At 38.4% G+C, this 16587-nt stretch overlaps 1 protein-coding gene across 1 annotated transcript in view; it reads left to right on the top strand.

Annotated features, from left to right (window-relative positions):
- LOC107717541 (DNA-binding protein RFX2-like) overlaps positions 1 to 16587 on the top strand; it is a 27732-nt gene that overhangs the window by 1553 nt on the left and 9592 nt on the right. Inside the window, exons 2-11 of the mRNA XM_016524320.1 lie at positions 5844 to 5895; positions 7447 to 7559; positions 8369 to 8458; positions 8892 to 8971; positions 9706 to 9970; positions 11559 to 11633; positions 13172 to 13353; positions 13628 to 13747; positions 14768 to 14889; positions 15792 to 15904. Of these exons, the coding sequence (XP_016379806.1) occupies positions 5871 to 5895; positions 7447 to 7559; positions 8369 to 8458; positions 8892 to 8971; positions 9706 to 9970; positions 11559 to 11633; positions 13172 to 13353; positions 13628 to 13747; positions 14768 to 14889; positions 15792 to 15904 (1185 nt within the window). The 5' untranslated portion in view covers positions 5844 to 5870. The remainder of the gene's footprint in view (positions 1 to 5843; positions 5896 to 7446; positions 7560 to 8368; positions 8459 to 8891; positions 8972 to 9705; positions 9971 to 11558; positions 11634 to 13171; positions 13354 to 13627; positions 13748 to 14767; positions 14890 to 15791; positions 15905 to 16587) is intronic.

Raw genomic sequence — 16587 nt, forward strand, 5'->3', positions numbered from 1 at the left:
TGATTTAACTGTGCTGAACTACTCTTACTACTCCCTTTTAAAATTTTTAAAATTCTGTAAATTCTGTTTGTAAAATGACTGGATTCCGCAATTCCGTCCATGTTTTCTGCATCGTGGAAATCATAGGGCCCTAGATAAGTCACATACATCACGCTTTCTTAATAACCTCCAGGTTCAAGCTTCGTATTTGCAGTTGGTATGGATGGATGATCTATATCATAAGCGGTTAGGAGCATTTGGTGTGTGTTTTTCAAAGCTGCGTAAGTGCGTATCTGCAGAACATCAGCCCAGCTTGTTGGACACAGATGTCCAGTATAGATGGCCCTTTAATGGCAACAAGTGTCTCTGCTTTATTGCACGGCTGTTCAAAGCTTCCGGCGTGTCATAAAAGCAATCAGAGTCTATTTCCAAACTGCAAATCTGTCAAGAACGTCTGGATTATTTAGTTGGAAAAGTAATTTGAGGCTTCGTTTACAAAGTGATTGTTGTATTTGGAGCGTGTAAGTGCAAGGATGACTTGTGGCGGCTTTTCTTTTCTTGACTCTTTTTTTTGTCTTTCTGATGGCTTTAACATTCCCTGTCAGCATGCCATACCAGAGAAAGTTCTTGTAAGTTCTGAAGTACAGCTTTTTGTTGATTTTTCGCTATAACGGCACATGTTTTTTTCCCCTCCCGAGTCCCTGCCTCCGCTCCAAAGGGTCAGAGTAATAGCTTATGTATTTATTGTTCTAAGTTTCTGGTTAATGTGAGATAGAAGGATCACTTGGGGGATGGCATTGTTTGGTTTGGGAAGTATTCTGTTGGTTGCATAGCAACAGGCTCCTGGAAACGGGAGTGGACGGTGTTGCCACTAGCAACCGTTGTTGCTCTGCAAACAATGTGGGCCAGTGCAAACAAGAGCCAAGACTGTGGGCTCCTGTTTTTAATTGAACATCTGCTTGTGCTTTGCCCTGATCGAGTGTTGTTTAAGTTCAATCTGTCTGTGACAGATGTGTCTAAACCCTCTTCTCAACACTCACCTCAATCACAGGTATCACTTTATGTTTTCCTTGTCATTTAGGCTAGGCCTGGTTTATTGCCAGCATACTTCCAGGAGAGGATTTCTCTCTTCACACTCCGGTTAATGGGAACAGAAGGAAATGGCTGCGATATTGTGGCGGTCTTTAATAGCTCATTTGTGTTCGGCTGAGGTGAGCGCTTGTGTCGTGTGGCTGGGAGTCTCTGCTCTACTGTAATAAACCGGAAGCCTGTTGAGGACAGGCCTCTCTCGCTCTTCACACCAAAGTGCCGGGGTGCTCCTGTTGTTTTCTGCTTTTGTGCGGCCCGTAGCTGCTGGTGGGGAATTTGTGTGGCTTTTAACCTTCTCTAGGAGCTTAGATGAGATTGACGTGCACGACTAACTAGCCCGCTTCACTCGTTCTCATTATTATTATTATTGAAAAAAGCTAGTGGTTCTGGGAGGTTGTGATGCAAAAATAGTTCACCGTAGGGCTGGGCGATTTTCCCGATTAAATTTTTTAGAAATCGAGGAATCGCGATTTTGAATAGAAATATTACCAAATGTTAGAATTAGACACTTTGACAATATGCCGGTGATTAACAGTAAAGAGAAACGAATGATCCAACCGCATGTTGGCGCACGTGATTAACCGCTCACGTGTGACGCGCTCTGTGAAGGACCATTAATATAGCGCTAAGTGCCATTCACACAGAATGCACTTTTGTGTTGACAAAGATGCGATGTGGGCAGTGGAATAGGTAAAACATGCAAGAAGATGGGAGTGAACTTCTTTTAACTTGAGCGCAGTGTTTTTAGAATGGCGTTTCATGCATGAGACACTGCAAGTGACGCGAGCGCAACAATCAAACACATCCATGTTTACACAGAAAAAAACAATGGAAAAGCAGTGCAATCTAATAAAAAAACCTGTAAAGAACTACTACTGTATGTCTGATATTTCATGTTTGCATCATGGTGACAGACTGAAAGCTGCTGTTGTTTTTAACTCACCCCCATGTCATCCAAGATGTTCATGTCTGTCTTTCTTCAGTAGAAAAGAAATTAAGGTTTTTGAGGAAAACATTCCAGGAATTTTCTCCATATAATGGACTTCAATGGTGACCGACGGGTTGACGGTCCAAATTGCAGTTTCAGTGCAGCTTCAAAGAGCTCTACACGATCCCAGCCGAGGAATAAGTGTCTTAACTATTGAAATGATTGGTCATTTTCTTAAAAATTTTTAAATTGATATACTTTTTAACCACAAATGCTCATCTTGCACTACCTCTGCGATGAGCATGGGCGTCTTCAAGCATTGTGTAATCATGTTGGAAAAGTCATTCGCGGTTAGTTCTTCGTCTGTATACTTTGGTTAAAGGGGTCATATGATGCTTTTTTAAAGATCATTATTTTCTTATCTATGCACAATCAGCTTGTAACACTCCAAAGAGAAAGGAAAACTTGAAATCGCATCATATGACCCCTTTAAAAAAGTTGGGTAGGGCAAAAAACTCCATCTCATTTTCTCACAACATCCTTGTTTTACCTTTTTTTTAAAGGGCATTTGACTTTCTTTGCACGTTCGCTTTGTAAACACTGGGTCGGTACTTCCAAAAAGTATATACATTTGTATTTTTCTTAGAAAATGACAGATTGTTTCGATAGATAAGACCCTTATTCCTCAACTGGGATCATGTAGAACCCCTTTGAAGCTGCATTTAAACTGCAATTTGGACCTTCAACCCGTTGGCCACCATTGAAGTCCACAGTAGGGAGAAAAATCCTGGAATGTTTTCCTCAAAAACCTTAATTTCTCTTCTACTGAAGAAAGACAGACATGAACATCTTGGATGACATGGAGGTGAGTAAATTATCAGAAATTATTATTCTGGAAGTGAACTTCTCTTTTAAGGACATTTTTCATACTTTGTTTCAAGACCCAAATTTTACGTTGGGCATCAAGTGGTGACCCAACAAAGCTATTTGAGAAGTGCTGCTCAGTACTCAGACTGACAGGCTGAAGTAGATTTCTTTCCGAACACCTGAAGGCACACAATGAGCGATCTCTCCCGTTCTCTGGGAATAATAGCAGTAGGCAGAATCAGCTCCAAAGATTACTGTGGCGGGGCCAGCCCAGGACGTATTTATAACCAATGCAACACCCCTCAAGCGAATTCCTTTCTTTTAAAAGATCTAAGCACACCCATACTGTTTACTCTGAGAGTTATGATGAAGCTTATTGGCGTTATGACTCGTGTTTTACCTTACCAGTCTAGTTCATGTGAGAGTTAGACAAAGTCTGTGGGATTTGAACCAAATAACTCCTGTTGACTGATACAGCAAGCCCAGTTGGAAAGCATGACTGTGACCATCTACTCACGTCTAACTGGTGTGAACAAACTGGAAGACTTCCAGCCTGGTGATGACTGGGTGATTACGCCCACACATAATCTGTGCCCGCAAGTCCACAGATTTCCACTGAACTTGAACCCACGTCATTCATAAAATTCTACCAGCCACCGCCCTTTGAGTTTTTTGTTGATTTATCATTAAAAAGCATAATCAAATTAGCTAAAATATTTGAGTGTTGTCATAGTTTCATAGTCATTTTTTAATCTGTTTAGCTAAATCCCTCTCGAAATTGATGCAAGGTCTTCCACAGTCAGAGAAAATTAATGGAAATTAGTAATGCACCAAAATTATTATTATAATTTTTACAGAAACTTAAAATGTAAAGTTTTTATTGAATAAAAAAAAAAAAGAAATTTAAAGTTTTTATTTAGCTGAAAACCAAACAGTTATTTGATGAATTAATTAATCAATGAATTAATCAAATCTATTTAATAATCAACAGTCAAATAATAACTGAGTTGTATAAAATTTTCATTGTCACATAGGGGCAGTTTTCTATCAGTTTTGTAATGATATAATGTTTCTACTCCAATTTATTGTTGCAAAATAAACATTTAAACATATTATTTGAATTGCATAATAAAATTCGAAAACTAAAACTTTGTTTCTTATCAAAAGTAACGAAGCACAATGCTTGTGCTGAAATTTTAGTGCATCACTAATTGTAGTGATCAAAGAATCAATTATTTATTTTCTAGTAATATGGTGCTCTAAAACATTTGATTCCCTATAAAATTTCATTTAGTCATCACGGCTGACTAGAAAATATAATGGAAGTGTTGGAAACGTACTGGTCAAAATGTGTGGGAACACCCAGTGCTGTCGAATCCCCTTTTATTAGCAAAATCTTGGTTTAAAATCATGGATTTTAATGGATTTTTAATTAGGGCTGGGCGATATAGCAAAAAAATTTATCAACGATACAATGTTTCATATCGTTCGGTATCGATAATTATTGACTTTTTTTTATAACCTTTTTTAAAACAAAGAGCAATAGAAAAAATGTTTTAATTTAACCACTGTATTTTTAAATTAACCCAATTTATTGAGACAAACAACAAATATTTTTGTTTTAACAATCAAATTAAAGGATTTTCACAGTATTGACTCTTTGTATAAAGAAGACCGCAAATGTGTGTCAACTGTGTTTAAAAAAAAAAAAAAGACAGATACACCCAGAGGGCATCTGAGTTCATGCTTTTTACTGAACTGACTCATCTGATGTATTCATCACAATCCCTTTATTTTCTGAAAACGGGGATAGTTAAATTTTTCTCCAATTAATTTACCTTTGAATAGAGCTTCACACTTGAGAATTCGTTATTTCTATATTACTGATCTCAGAAAACACAATTAGCTTTTATTCTTTATTCTTCTATTCCCAGAGGAAAACTTTAAGTGCCTGTAATTAGCATCCATTTTTTCCTGCAGATGAAATCATGCGTGTGAAGCGTATTGCTTCTCTTTTGCTCTATTTTAAACTTTAACAACAAACTGTCAGTCAAGGGGTCTCTCGAAGCGCATGAGCTCTCAGATCAACATCCTCTGCTGTTTGTCAGTCACAATCAATGCAGGCGTGCATCGTAAACGCTGTTCTGGGACCTGTTGAGCGGTAAATGCACCGTTGGACTGGTAAAGAGCTTATTTAGATGTACAGAGCTCGGCGCCCCCCCGTAGCTCTCGTTCCCCGTCTCTGAGTCTGTCTGTCTCTCTAGCGCTCCGAAAGTTCCTGTGTGTGAGCTTAAAAAAGAATAGCACAAGGGGAAGGGGGTGGTAGAGTTAGGGATTGTTGCCATGGATCCCTCACCATAGCAACCGACAAACGTTTACAAAGCATTGAGGAATTTCCTCATATCAGCTGTATTATTGGAGCCCCTAGAGACGGACTCTCGTTCCAAACAACCGCTGGAGATCATCAGTATCCTAGTGGGCGGACCAGCCTCATTGCCATTTTAGCTTTTTTTTCCCCCCTGCTCTTTCTTTTCATGATTGGGGGGTATGTTGTTTTTCCCCCTGCTCTCACCTCCTATTCTTTTTTTTTTTTTTTTTTTTTTTTTTTTTTTTTGGGGGGGTATTGCTCAGATCATCATAACTGATCTCACAGGGAATTTTGTATTGAAAATAAAGTTGGCAACCACATGCCTAGCATGAGGTCATGCATTCTGTGTGACATCAATGGGGGTTTTCTTGAATTTCCCAAATGTTTTACAATGGGAGGCTGCTTGGTTTCCAATTGTCACTCTTTTCTACTTTTTCCTGTTGTTCTGTGCACCATCAACGGCTGTGAGAGTTTGGAGAGCTACATCGGGATCTCGACGACAGTGGCAAACTCAAATCTTCACTTGAGCCCAATTCCCCGTCGACTCATTGGGGCCACGTTGCAGTTGTGATGGGATTGTTAATGTCTCCTTTGTTCTTTTCTCCATAATAGAGTTCAGAGGTGAGCGGCCTGCTGGGGATGCGGGTGACTCAGCCTGACTTGGGTAGGTTGAGCTCCTGGTCCTTTCGAAGAAGACAGTGTGAAAAGCCGCTTTGTATCCCACTTTTTCTGGCACATTTGCAGAGTTGTATTTCAGTGGGCTGCTCTTATCTTCTCCAGCAACCTGTTGGCACTCAGTTTGATTGTGTCGTGTATCTTTAGTAGTGGTGGGAATCAGCAGGGATCTCGTGATATAATATTATGTTGAGATGGCAATTGACACATTGCTGTCCTTTATGCTTATTTTGAACTTTTACTGCATTGTTTTTCAGTGATTCAAAAAATGTTATACTTAGTTTGTTCTGATTTGGATCAAATAAAAATAATTGAGCTAATGCTAACATCTTCAAATATTTTGTTAAAATGTTATCCCAAAAACACATTATCCTGAGCTAAGTTATTACAATACTTAGTAGCAATATTAACATAACTAATACTTAACAACTACATACTAAAACTATGTAAACTAAACTGCAAATCTACCATTATTGTCATAAACTTGTGTCTTGATAAACCATGTTGCATACTTTTGAACCTAGCCAAATTCATTGTTTCAAATTTAATTTGGTTTGTACTTTCAAACACTGATTTGTTAACGCTGAAGAAAGAGTTATTAGTATCTGTTAGCATCAGTGTTGGGTGAAACTAGTTACATGTAACGGCATTACGTAAGTTAATTACAAAATAAATGTAACAGTAATCCGTAACGTCGAGAGTGATTCGAAAGCATGCGGAGCCATCTGCTTTGTCATACAACGAGCGGTCTGCATGCGCAGTGCCGCTGAATTAGATGACGTCGTATACGTTTCAAGCCGGCGCGAGAAAGCAAAACCATGACAGAGGATCAAACCTCTTTGAGAATTCTTTCTGCACCTTCACGTTTTGAATCCCATGTGTGGAAATACTTTGGATTTTACACACTGCCGGGAAAACATGACTAAAACCGTATGCAAAGTAACATAGAACTTTATTTTATTTCAGAAAGTATTTTTTTTTTCTACTCATTTTGTTGAACTTTTGACTATTATATTCATGTGCAAGTTCAGGGTTTTGGTACTTGAAAGTTTATGGTTCAAGTTATTTTAAAATATGCACTGTGTATGTGTATGCTCCTGTAATAAAAGTTCAGAAAGATGTGATGCATTGTTTTTGTTAATATGACTCATTTACAGTCTCTTTAAGGGTGTGATCAGGTATTTTCCATTGTCTAGTCTTTAATAAGCAAACAAAATCACAATAAATTGTAATATCGAATCGCAATAGTTATATAATCGCAATACTCAATTATCGCAATATATATTGAATCGGCACACAAGTATCGGGACAGTATTGAATCGGCAGATTAGCGTATCGTCCCAGCCCTAGCACAAATGCACACTTTGCAAAAGCAATCACGCTTTTGACATACTATTGCTAGGTACAATGATTTTGACATGCTAATGTTGCGTGTGGAGTGTTAATCTATTTAATATGGATAGTACGCAAATTGGGAAGCAGCAACTGTTTTTCCTTTTAATATTTTCACTTCCTCTCTCTTTCTTTCTCGCACACTCAGGAGAAACCATGCAGCGGTCAGAGGGCGGCTCAGAGTCGGCATCCACCGTGGCGCTGAGAACGTCCATTTCAGCCCAGGCGCCAGTGGTTCAGCCCGTTCCCGCCTCCCAACAGGTAAGCAGGCTCAGTACGATCTATCAAAACACTGCTGCACAAAAATAGCATAATAAAAATTAAGGAAGCTCCTCCCACATGAGCTGTTTAATATGAAAATCTGAGCTGCTTTAGCTCTTCTGTCATCGGTCTGAATCTCTTTAAAGATGCTTTTCAATATGCACTGGATCCATCTGAAGCGATGAAAGATTTCTCCTCACCCACACCCTTTATCTGTCAAAGCCACTTGAAATGATTAGCAGCGACTTTGCGTGGTGCTGCTGAGGGAGATGTTGGGTTTGGATCAACCACATATCCAAAGAAACTGGTCTTTATGTAATTTCGGTAATAGTTTGAGTAGAGCATCACATTTCCCTGGACCGCTGTAGAGGATTTGATGAAAACCAGCACAGAATGAAATATAGACTCCTAGTATGTAACATTCGTGGTGCTTGCAGTTTGGATCAAAGACGACACTTTTATAAATGAAACTTTCCAGTGATCTTTCTCAAGATATTACAATTTTTCGCTGTGGTTTTTCTTCTTCTTTTTTTTTTGTGTGTAAATGTGTGAAATTTGACGCAACAAAGAAACGCCCTGCCACCCATCTTCCATTATTTGGACAGACAGGTAGTCCCACCCCAAGCTCACACCAATTGGTTGAGACAAAAGTTTTGGAAATTGCCACAAAAATTGCTTACTTACAGTTTTCTTTCCATATTAAACTGGGATAATGGCATTCTGACATCGAAACAATTACGCACCTGACCTTTTAAAGAGAAAAGGGTCTAATTTTTACGTTTGTGTGTGTGTGTGTCCCTCACCTGCAGCGTGTGTTAGTTCAGGCCACCGGCTCTTCCCAGAAGGGAGCTCAGGTGCAGCAGTTGCCAGTGCCTAAAGTGCAACAGATCCCTCAGCAGGTACACACACACACACACACACAGGACAGTCAATCAAGCCCTGCACGCTGCACATCCTGAGGACCCACAACCCCTCTGGCTTATCTTTTGCCTCTCTACATATCTCTTTCGCGCTCTCGTGACTGTCTTTGTCTTTCCATCACGCTCTCTCTCTCCCAGCATACTGTCAGAACCCTGAAACGCAGACATGCTGTACTTTCACGCACGTCACGCTTGGGCTGTTGTGACTAATATGTTAATAAGTAGTTTCCCGGCTTGACAGGGCGTCTCTGATTGTTGAGGTGAAGCTTTGTACTCACTGCCCCCTACTGCCTGCAGCCTGCATACAGCTGTTTGTCTCGTTTGCCTTACAGAATCTGTATTATCACATCTCAGAACTCATGCGGTGGTTATTTAGCACCAGTCTGATCCGTACGTCTGTGTGTGTTTAAAGGTCCAACAGGTTCAGCATGTGTACCAGTCCCAGGTGCAGTACGTGGAGGGGGCAGAGGCCGTCTACCCCAATGGCACAATGTAAGCCCCTATCAATATATTAAACCAATCTGTCAAACCTGCTTTCAGTTGTTCACTTTGTGCAGGCAACTTATTATTGAAGACTTCCTATTGATGCTGAAGCATAATGTCATGAGTATTATTATACTGGTGCTTTCCATGCATTTTTTTAAGCAAACATTGTGACATTCATTTAAATCGTGACACTGCGGATTTAGTATAATACACCTAATAAGTAATTAAAACTATTGGACCCTTTTTTAAATCGTAGATCGAAGAATATATAATATTTACTTAGACAATCATATTTTTTTTCCAAGGTTACCCACTTTTCTCTAACCACTTGAGCCTAATGAAAAGGAAATTAATTTCCTTTTTTCAGGAGCCTTTAGTGATTCAGGCCCCATTTTTGTGGAAAGTGCTTTTTTTTTTTTTTTTACGTGTATAATGACTGGCTGTGTTTTAATATATAGTCTGAAAGCCATATCAGTAATGAAAACCCTAGTAGCTTTCTGTCTTTTTTTGTGAATGTTCATGTCCACTGTGTAAATAATTAACTAATTAAATATTAATAAATTAGCTAATATAAATGCTCCAAAATTGTAAAATATGGCCTCTTTAACTGAAAGATGAAAGATGTTTATTCAGGATATAGATGAGGTCCAGATCAAATCCAACTTCTGTTACATACTGTTGAAAAGTTGACAATCAAAAGATGTTCTTTGAAAGTCCTTTGTCTTTGTCTTTTTCTTCAGTCGTACTGCATACTCATACAACCCAGAGTCCCAGCTGTACGGACAGGGCAGCGGAAGCACCTATTTTGACACTCAAGCAGGTGGTACTCAGGTTACCACCGTCGTCTCCTCTGCAGGCGGAGTGCCCACTCACAGCATGGTGGGAATCGCCATGGATGTGGGCAGCAGTCAGATCATTTCCAGCGGTAGTGCCTACTTGATCCACGGCGGGATGGAGAGCGGCCGCCACCACACCTCTCACTCCTCACGCTCTTCGTCCGCAATGGTATGGTTCGCTGTGCTGAAATCCTTCAAGACTGGTCCACTACTGACATGGGAGGGGAGTTTTTAGTCTCCGTTACTTTGAGCGCTTAGAAAGCTGTGGTTTTGGAAATGTGAGCAGTCTTATAATGCTGTTTTGTTGTTTAGATGATGTGTGACAGGAATGTGCTTTCCATGTCTTTTAACGCAGAAAAAAATTGCAACTCATCCCTCAGTTTATAAAAGCAAACAAACACATACTAACATTGTCTTTGCGAAATTGTTTCCGATATTTTAACTCCTGCCTGATATGTGCAAGGATACCAGAATGTTTATGCAGAGAATTAAGTGAGTAAAGCATAAATGGAAGTTTACCCGCCTAGAAAAGTTGGCAAATTTATAACTGAAAGAGAACACATTTTTGTGTGAAAGACATAATATCACTGTAACATAAATATACAGGCTGCATTTCTGCTCACATCTCTAGAATTTTTTCAAGCTGAAGGATGAGTCAAAATGACTTTCTGTGGTAATCCGCAATATGTCTCGGATGATGTTGACAGAGCTCAACTTACATTCCCTAAGACAAAAGTGTTTTGCTATTATGTGCATTTCTGAAACAGTAACGTCACAGATTAATCATGCAAACACATGTTTTCCCTTACCAATACTCTGGAGAGAAGAGATGACACACACTGTCATCAGAGTGCAGCTTTTTTTCCACAGTGTGCTAGTTTATGAGGTGGGCTGGAAGCAGGGACAGGGTTTAAGGAGGCGACTGCCTCTAAATAATCCAGCTCTTCCTTGTTTTAGCAGTTTTCACAGCCACTTGAGTGGCCTCCGAAACAAAGCAACCCCTGGGGCTCATTTGGCCAAGGGCCGTCGGGAGCCTTTTAAAGACTTGGAAGGATCCCTGTTTTTTTTTTCTTTCTTTCTCCCTGTCTCCCTCTTTCTCTTTATAAGTTTCGCCACTCTGCCAAAACTTTCTCTCTCTGCCTCTTTATATCTTTCTCTCCCTCTAATCTTTTCTTCTCAATCCCTTTATTCTAACTTTTGAAATATAATTTTTTTTTCATGCCCACTATGGAAAAAAACCAGTCTGGTTAATGAATGCAATAGCAGAAACTTATATCCTTCTCCCCAGCTAATACCTGCAGAAAAACATGTTTATTAGAGTCAAATTAAATCTGCTTTTTCAGCATCACGCATTAAATGCGACAGTGTCTATGCAGAGGGCGCAACCCCACTAACTGTGTGATTTCAGAAGTGGCTAGAGAGTTTGTCTCATGTGTTTGAGAGTAGCCTGACCTCACGCCCTGTGTGTGTGGCTCATTAGCATATATGAGGCCGAGACAGGAAGAGTGGCGTAACCCTCTGAGTTCCTCACATTTGCATGCTTTTTGTCCACCCATAATGAATGTGGCTGCAAACACTGACAGACTCTAATGGAAATGCTTAAAGTCCGGCTGCAGCTAACAGACTGATTTCCTTTTCTGTTTTTTTTGTGTGTCTTTTCTCCCTCCCCGTTGTCCTCCCCAACATTCCACCCCTCCATTTTTTTTTCTTCTCTTCCCCCGTTTTTTTATGTCTTGCATGCTCCTACTTTTCCTCAGCTTGAAGTGGCGATTGAAAACCTCCAAAAGTCAGAAGGGATTGCCACTCACAAAAGCAGCCTGCTCAACAGCCATGTAAGTCAAACTGGAAAAAAACTTTATTGAAACTGGAACAAATCCTGAAAAAAAGGCTTCGTTCATCCTGCCTGCCTCTTTGCTTTGCTTTGCTTTTCACTGCTGCTGTGAGCATGCTTTTTCCAGAACGGCCCCTCACTCTGTGTGTTTTGGGTTTAGAGTGCCTCAGACCCCCTGCATTTACATGACACCACTGATTCAGTCAACATCTCAGGGATCACCATGTTTATATGTGTGAGATGTACCCCTGAATATCAAACACTTAAACTTATATTTAAGGATTTTCTCTTTATATTTTAATCTTAAATTGCCAGGGAGTCATATCTAAGTTGAAGCAGTTGGAGTCTTGAGTCCAGAACATTTATTTATCTCATTGTAGACGGACACCTCAATGTAAGGCTATGAATATTTACACTTATACAAAAATCCTTTTCTTGCGTCAGGCCTGAGACGAGACTGACATAATGCTGCTATCAGTGTGTCAGTGGAGGGCCTAATTTGATCCTCACATATTGGCAATTATTGGTCCCTCTCACTCATTTCAAACAGAGGCATTTAAAACTCCCTCTCCCATGTTGTTCCTCAGTTATCAGGAGGCTTGCATGGAATCTGCACCCACAAAATTGCCCAAGAAAGCCCTTCATTCACAAAGTTCTACACACACCCCATCCCTTTTATGTTTATAAAATATTTGACTAAATTTTATAATCCATTCATCTAACTTTTTTAAAAGAAATGGTTCAGTTTGTTGTTTACCCAGCCTCATGTTGTTCCAGTGTTGTTATTGTTTACTAAAACTGTTAAAAATTGTGTTAATTGATATAAATCTAAAATAAAATATAAATATTATAAATATTAAATGAACATTAGAAATGTTGCTGACTACAGCAACTTATTACTGTTACTAAAATTATTATAAATCTGAAATAAAAATAAAATAAAGCTAAATAGAACTATTTAAAAAAACAATCTAATCAAAAACATAAACACTATTAACAAATAAAGCACAATTTCACTTAAAGGGGTCATAGGATGCCCATTTTCCACAAGTTGATATGATTCTTTAGTGTCACACAGACGGCATCTGAGATCGGCTCGATTCGAGAAAGGAGAAAACATTTTAAACGATTAAAAAAAAAACACTGGGTGGATTTTTATCATTATAGGGTGGTTGTGTACACACACTGCCAACACACATTTCAGTTCAAACAACTTGTAAAAGTGCATGTAGCATCCTATGACCCCTTTAAATAAAAAGTTAAACTTGAATTTAAAAAAAAACTCAAAATATTAAAAAGCTGAATCAAAATATTTTTTTTGAATGGTATACAATACAGTAGCTTTGTGTGAGGAACATAAAATATATTTTTTTTTTTCACTAAAAATCTTAATCACATGAGGGTGTTGGGTCAAATGATTATGGTAATATGAATAGGCAGTTTGTATGAAGAAGTGTAATGTGTGGTTTTGTTTATGCTATTATTTTGTGGGGAAAACTGAAAAAGTTTTATTCATTGGCTGTGTGTGTGTGTGTACAGTTGCAGTGGCTGTTGGACAATTATGAGACTGCTGATGGTGTGAGTCTGCCGCGGAGCTCTCTGTATAACCACTATCTGAGACACTGTCAGGAGCAAAAACTGGATCCAGTTAATGCTGCTTCTTTTGGCAAACTCATCCGATCTGTCTTCATGGGCCTTCGCACACGCCGGCTTGGCACCAGGTCTGACTACACCCCCAAAATATAGCTAATCTATAAAGTACATTAACAGCTCATCCACTCTGAAAAGAAAAGCACAATCCAGTCTCAAACCCACAGCAGCACAGGGAAGAACATTGAGTGGATTTACTGCAGACACTCGTCTAATGCTTAAAGAATGATCATGAGATGATGGACTGAAATAAATTACGTTCAGTCTCAAATTGTGGTGTGTTGCTGCTGGAATAAAAAAAATGTGATTGCTCATTTTGTCTGTGTGTGTATGTGTGTGTCTCAGGGGGAACTCAAAATACCATTATTACGGTATTCGTCTGAAGCCTGACTCGCCTCTCAACCGCTTGCAGGAGGACATGCAGTACATGGCAATGAGACAACAACCTGTCCATCAGAAACAGAGGTGAAATAAGCATCCCCTTTCTCTCCTTCTCGCTTGCACGCAATCTTTGTCTCATATCCCAGTCACTTCTTCTTTGCCATCAGGATCTGTGTGTGTTTGTGTGCATGTCTCACTCAATTGTTCAGATCCTGCTAGAGCTTTGTTTTTGTTTTGTTTTTTCTTTGTTTATTAAGTCAGTATGTAATTGATTCCCACACTGGCTGAATAGATGGACACTTACACCCCAGTTTTCTCTCCCTTCAGACCAGGGTAAATATAGTTCATTAAAAACTAAAATAATTAAAATTAATTAATTAATAACTAAAACTGAAAAAAAAAAAAAAACGTTTGTCACTTGACACGATACATTTTAAGTGAAATTTAAAAAAAATTAGACTAATTTTATTTCAGTTAGTTGCCAAATCAGCATTTCTCATTTTCATTTAAATTTGATGTGCTAAAATAATTAAAACTATAAATAAATTAACAAATATTATATAGACAAAAATGATAAAAACAGCTAAATTACTAAAACCTTTGCAGAAATTGAAATGAAAACAGAAACTATAAAAATTAAAATGAATTCAAAATATTAATAAGAACGAATAGTATCTCATCATGATACTATTATACTCTGTAATACTAAAATAACAGACACAGAAATGAGTTGAGAACTTATTTTAACTTTGGAAATTTAATAATTAAATTGATGCAATAGTGAAATTTTATTTACATTTATAGTGAATTAATTCTGTTTCTATTATTTAAATTGATAATTAATTCACACATGATTTTATCTAAAAAAAATAATTTTTATGTCTTATACTGAGTTGTTGTTGTCAAAACTATCAGATTTAAGTGTCAGAACCACTTTTATTAAATTTTTTTTGCATTTGGAAATGCATAGAACAGCTTCATATTGGACACTGGCTCTGCACCCTGATGGAAAATGGTCTTCTGTCTCTCTCTTAGTCATATCCTCTGTAATCCCCAGTAGTGAATTCTACATTTATTCTTCCTGTTGCTATTTCCTGTATCCAGGTTTAAGCCCTTTCACAAGATGGATGGGATGGGGGACAGTCTGAACAGCGGCTCCCAGCACTTGTTCAGCACCCCTGAGCAGAGTGTGGCGGCACAGAGCCAGCACCACCAGCAGTACATTGGTAAACCTCCTCCATGATAAGATTTAATACACTTGATTTTAATTTACATACATTCACATCAAATTCATTCGAATAAATGAACAACAAACTCTAAGGGTGGGTTGCACCAACAAGGATTAATTTAAGTAAAGTTTAGAGCTAATCAAGGATTTGTTGATTTGGGTTTTATTTTAAATCGAGTTGTGTTGCACCACTTAATTTTAAACACAGATTAACAAATCAGGGATTAGAACTCTAACCTGCGATTAAAACCTCCATCTACGATAAATTTTCTCCGCCATGATGGATTACGCCATTGCAATTAAACAGGAACAATGCTAATATTCCTAATTTTTCTTTGCTTACTACCAAACTCTCTTTCTGACATAAAAAGTTGCTCGTGTCAAAAAAGGAAATAAACTTGTAAAATATCTGCCGTCTTAATAAACTGCTATCGTTATTCAAACGGCTGATCAAGCAAGCAATGAATACATTTCTGGCAGTGCATACGGATTTCATAATCCTGGAAATATATTTATAGTAGCAATTAATGGAGTATGTTTTATGACAGCGCCGCCCCGTCTGTTTGATCGCCGCCCAGCAGCCACGCGTGGAGCGGGCGTGAGAAACGAGAGGCGTGGCCGCGATCATTGGCGCTCACTTCATCATCACCGCTGCCGTTAAATGCTATACAGTATATTTCTGTTTTCTTTGTCGTACGCCGAGATGCACCGAGATGAGTGACGGATTCACATCCCGGACTCGAGATGATGGTTTAAATGTAATCCTGCTTATTTTTAAACAAGGTTTAAAGTTTGGTGCAACTGAATTATTAGATAAACCTTGATTTAATCTAGATTAAAGCTTAATCCTTGTTGGTGCAACCCACCCTAAGTGTGCAAGATTTGTGTATGTTTTGGCAGATGTGTCTCACGTCCTGCCCCCCTTCCCTTCTCCTGATCTGGGCTCTCTGCCTGAGCCAATCAGCATGAACGATGTGAAAAAACTACAGAGCAACTACAGGATTCACTGTGAGGTACTGCACACTGTTGTGGAATTTTTTTTTTGTAGTCAAGGCAAAAAGTGTCATGATGCAAATCTGGCAGAGATAAACTCTCACTTACTGTATACCAGAAGAAATTAAATTTCGTTGTTATCGTATGCTTATTCAACTTCAAACAATTTAATAATTTGAAATTAGTATGAAAGTTAAAAAAATTACATGTGAAAACCATTTAAAATAGCGTGAAAGTAAACATAATGTAAATGTGTATATGAATGAATCTGCATGAGTGAGATGAGTGAGAGTAATAAGAATGTTAAAGAATTACAATAATTAATTAAATGTACCACAGCAAATAGTTACACTAATCTATCCAAGCCAGTTTTCTTGCAACAATGTATCACATGTTTTCCACCATGAATGTGAGCCTTGTTCTTACTGGCAGCTAGGATAAGCAAAACAAAGCACCTGCAACATCTCTCAGAGAATGACCTTGTATGAACAATGTTCTTTCATAACTTGTGAAACTTGTGAATTATGTGTCACAGTCTCTGTTGAAGTTAATTTGTTAACAGCATTATATTTAATTATACATATTATACATTTGACATTTTATGATCATTTAATTCTATTTTGTGATTTCTAAAGATTTTAACTTGAGAACAGTCTGAAAGTTTGCAAGAACCCCAGCAGGACTGTCCGTGTTTAATACACAA

Source organism: Sinocyclocheilus rhinocerous, unplaced genomic scaffold (genome assembly GCF_001515625.1).
Source record: "Sinocyclocheilus rhinocerous isolate Xijiao unplaced genomic scaffold, SAMN03320098_v1.1 scaffold813, whole genome shotgun sequence".
Classification (NCBI taxonomy): Eukaryota; Metazoa; Chordata; class Actinopteri; order Cypriniformes; family Cyprinidae; genus Sinocyclocheilus; species Sinocyclocheilus rhinocerous.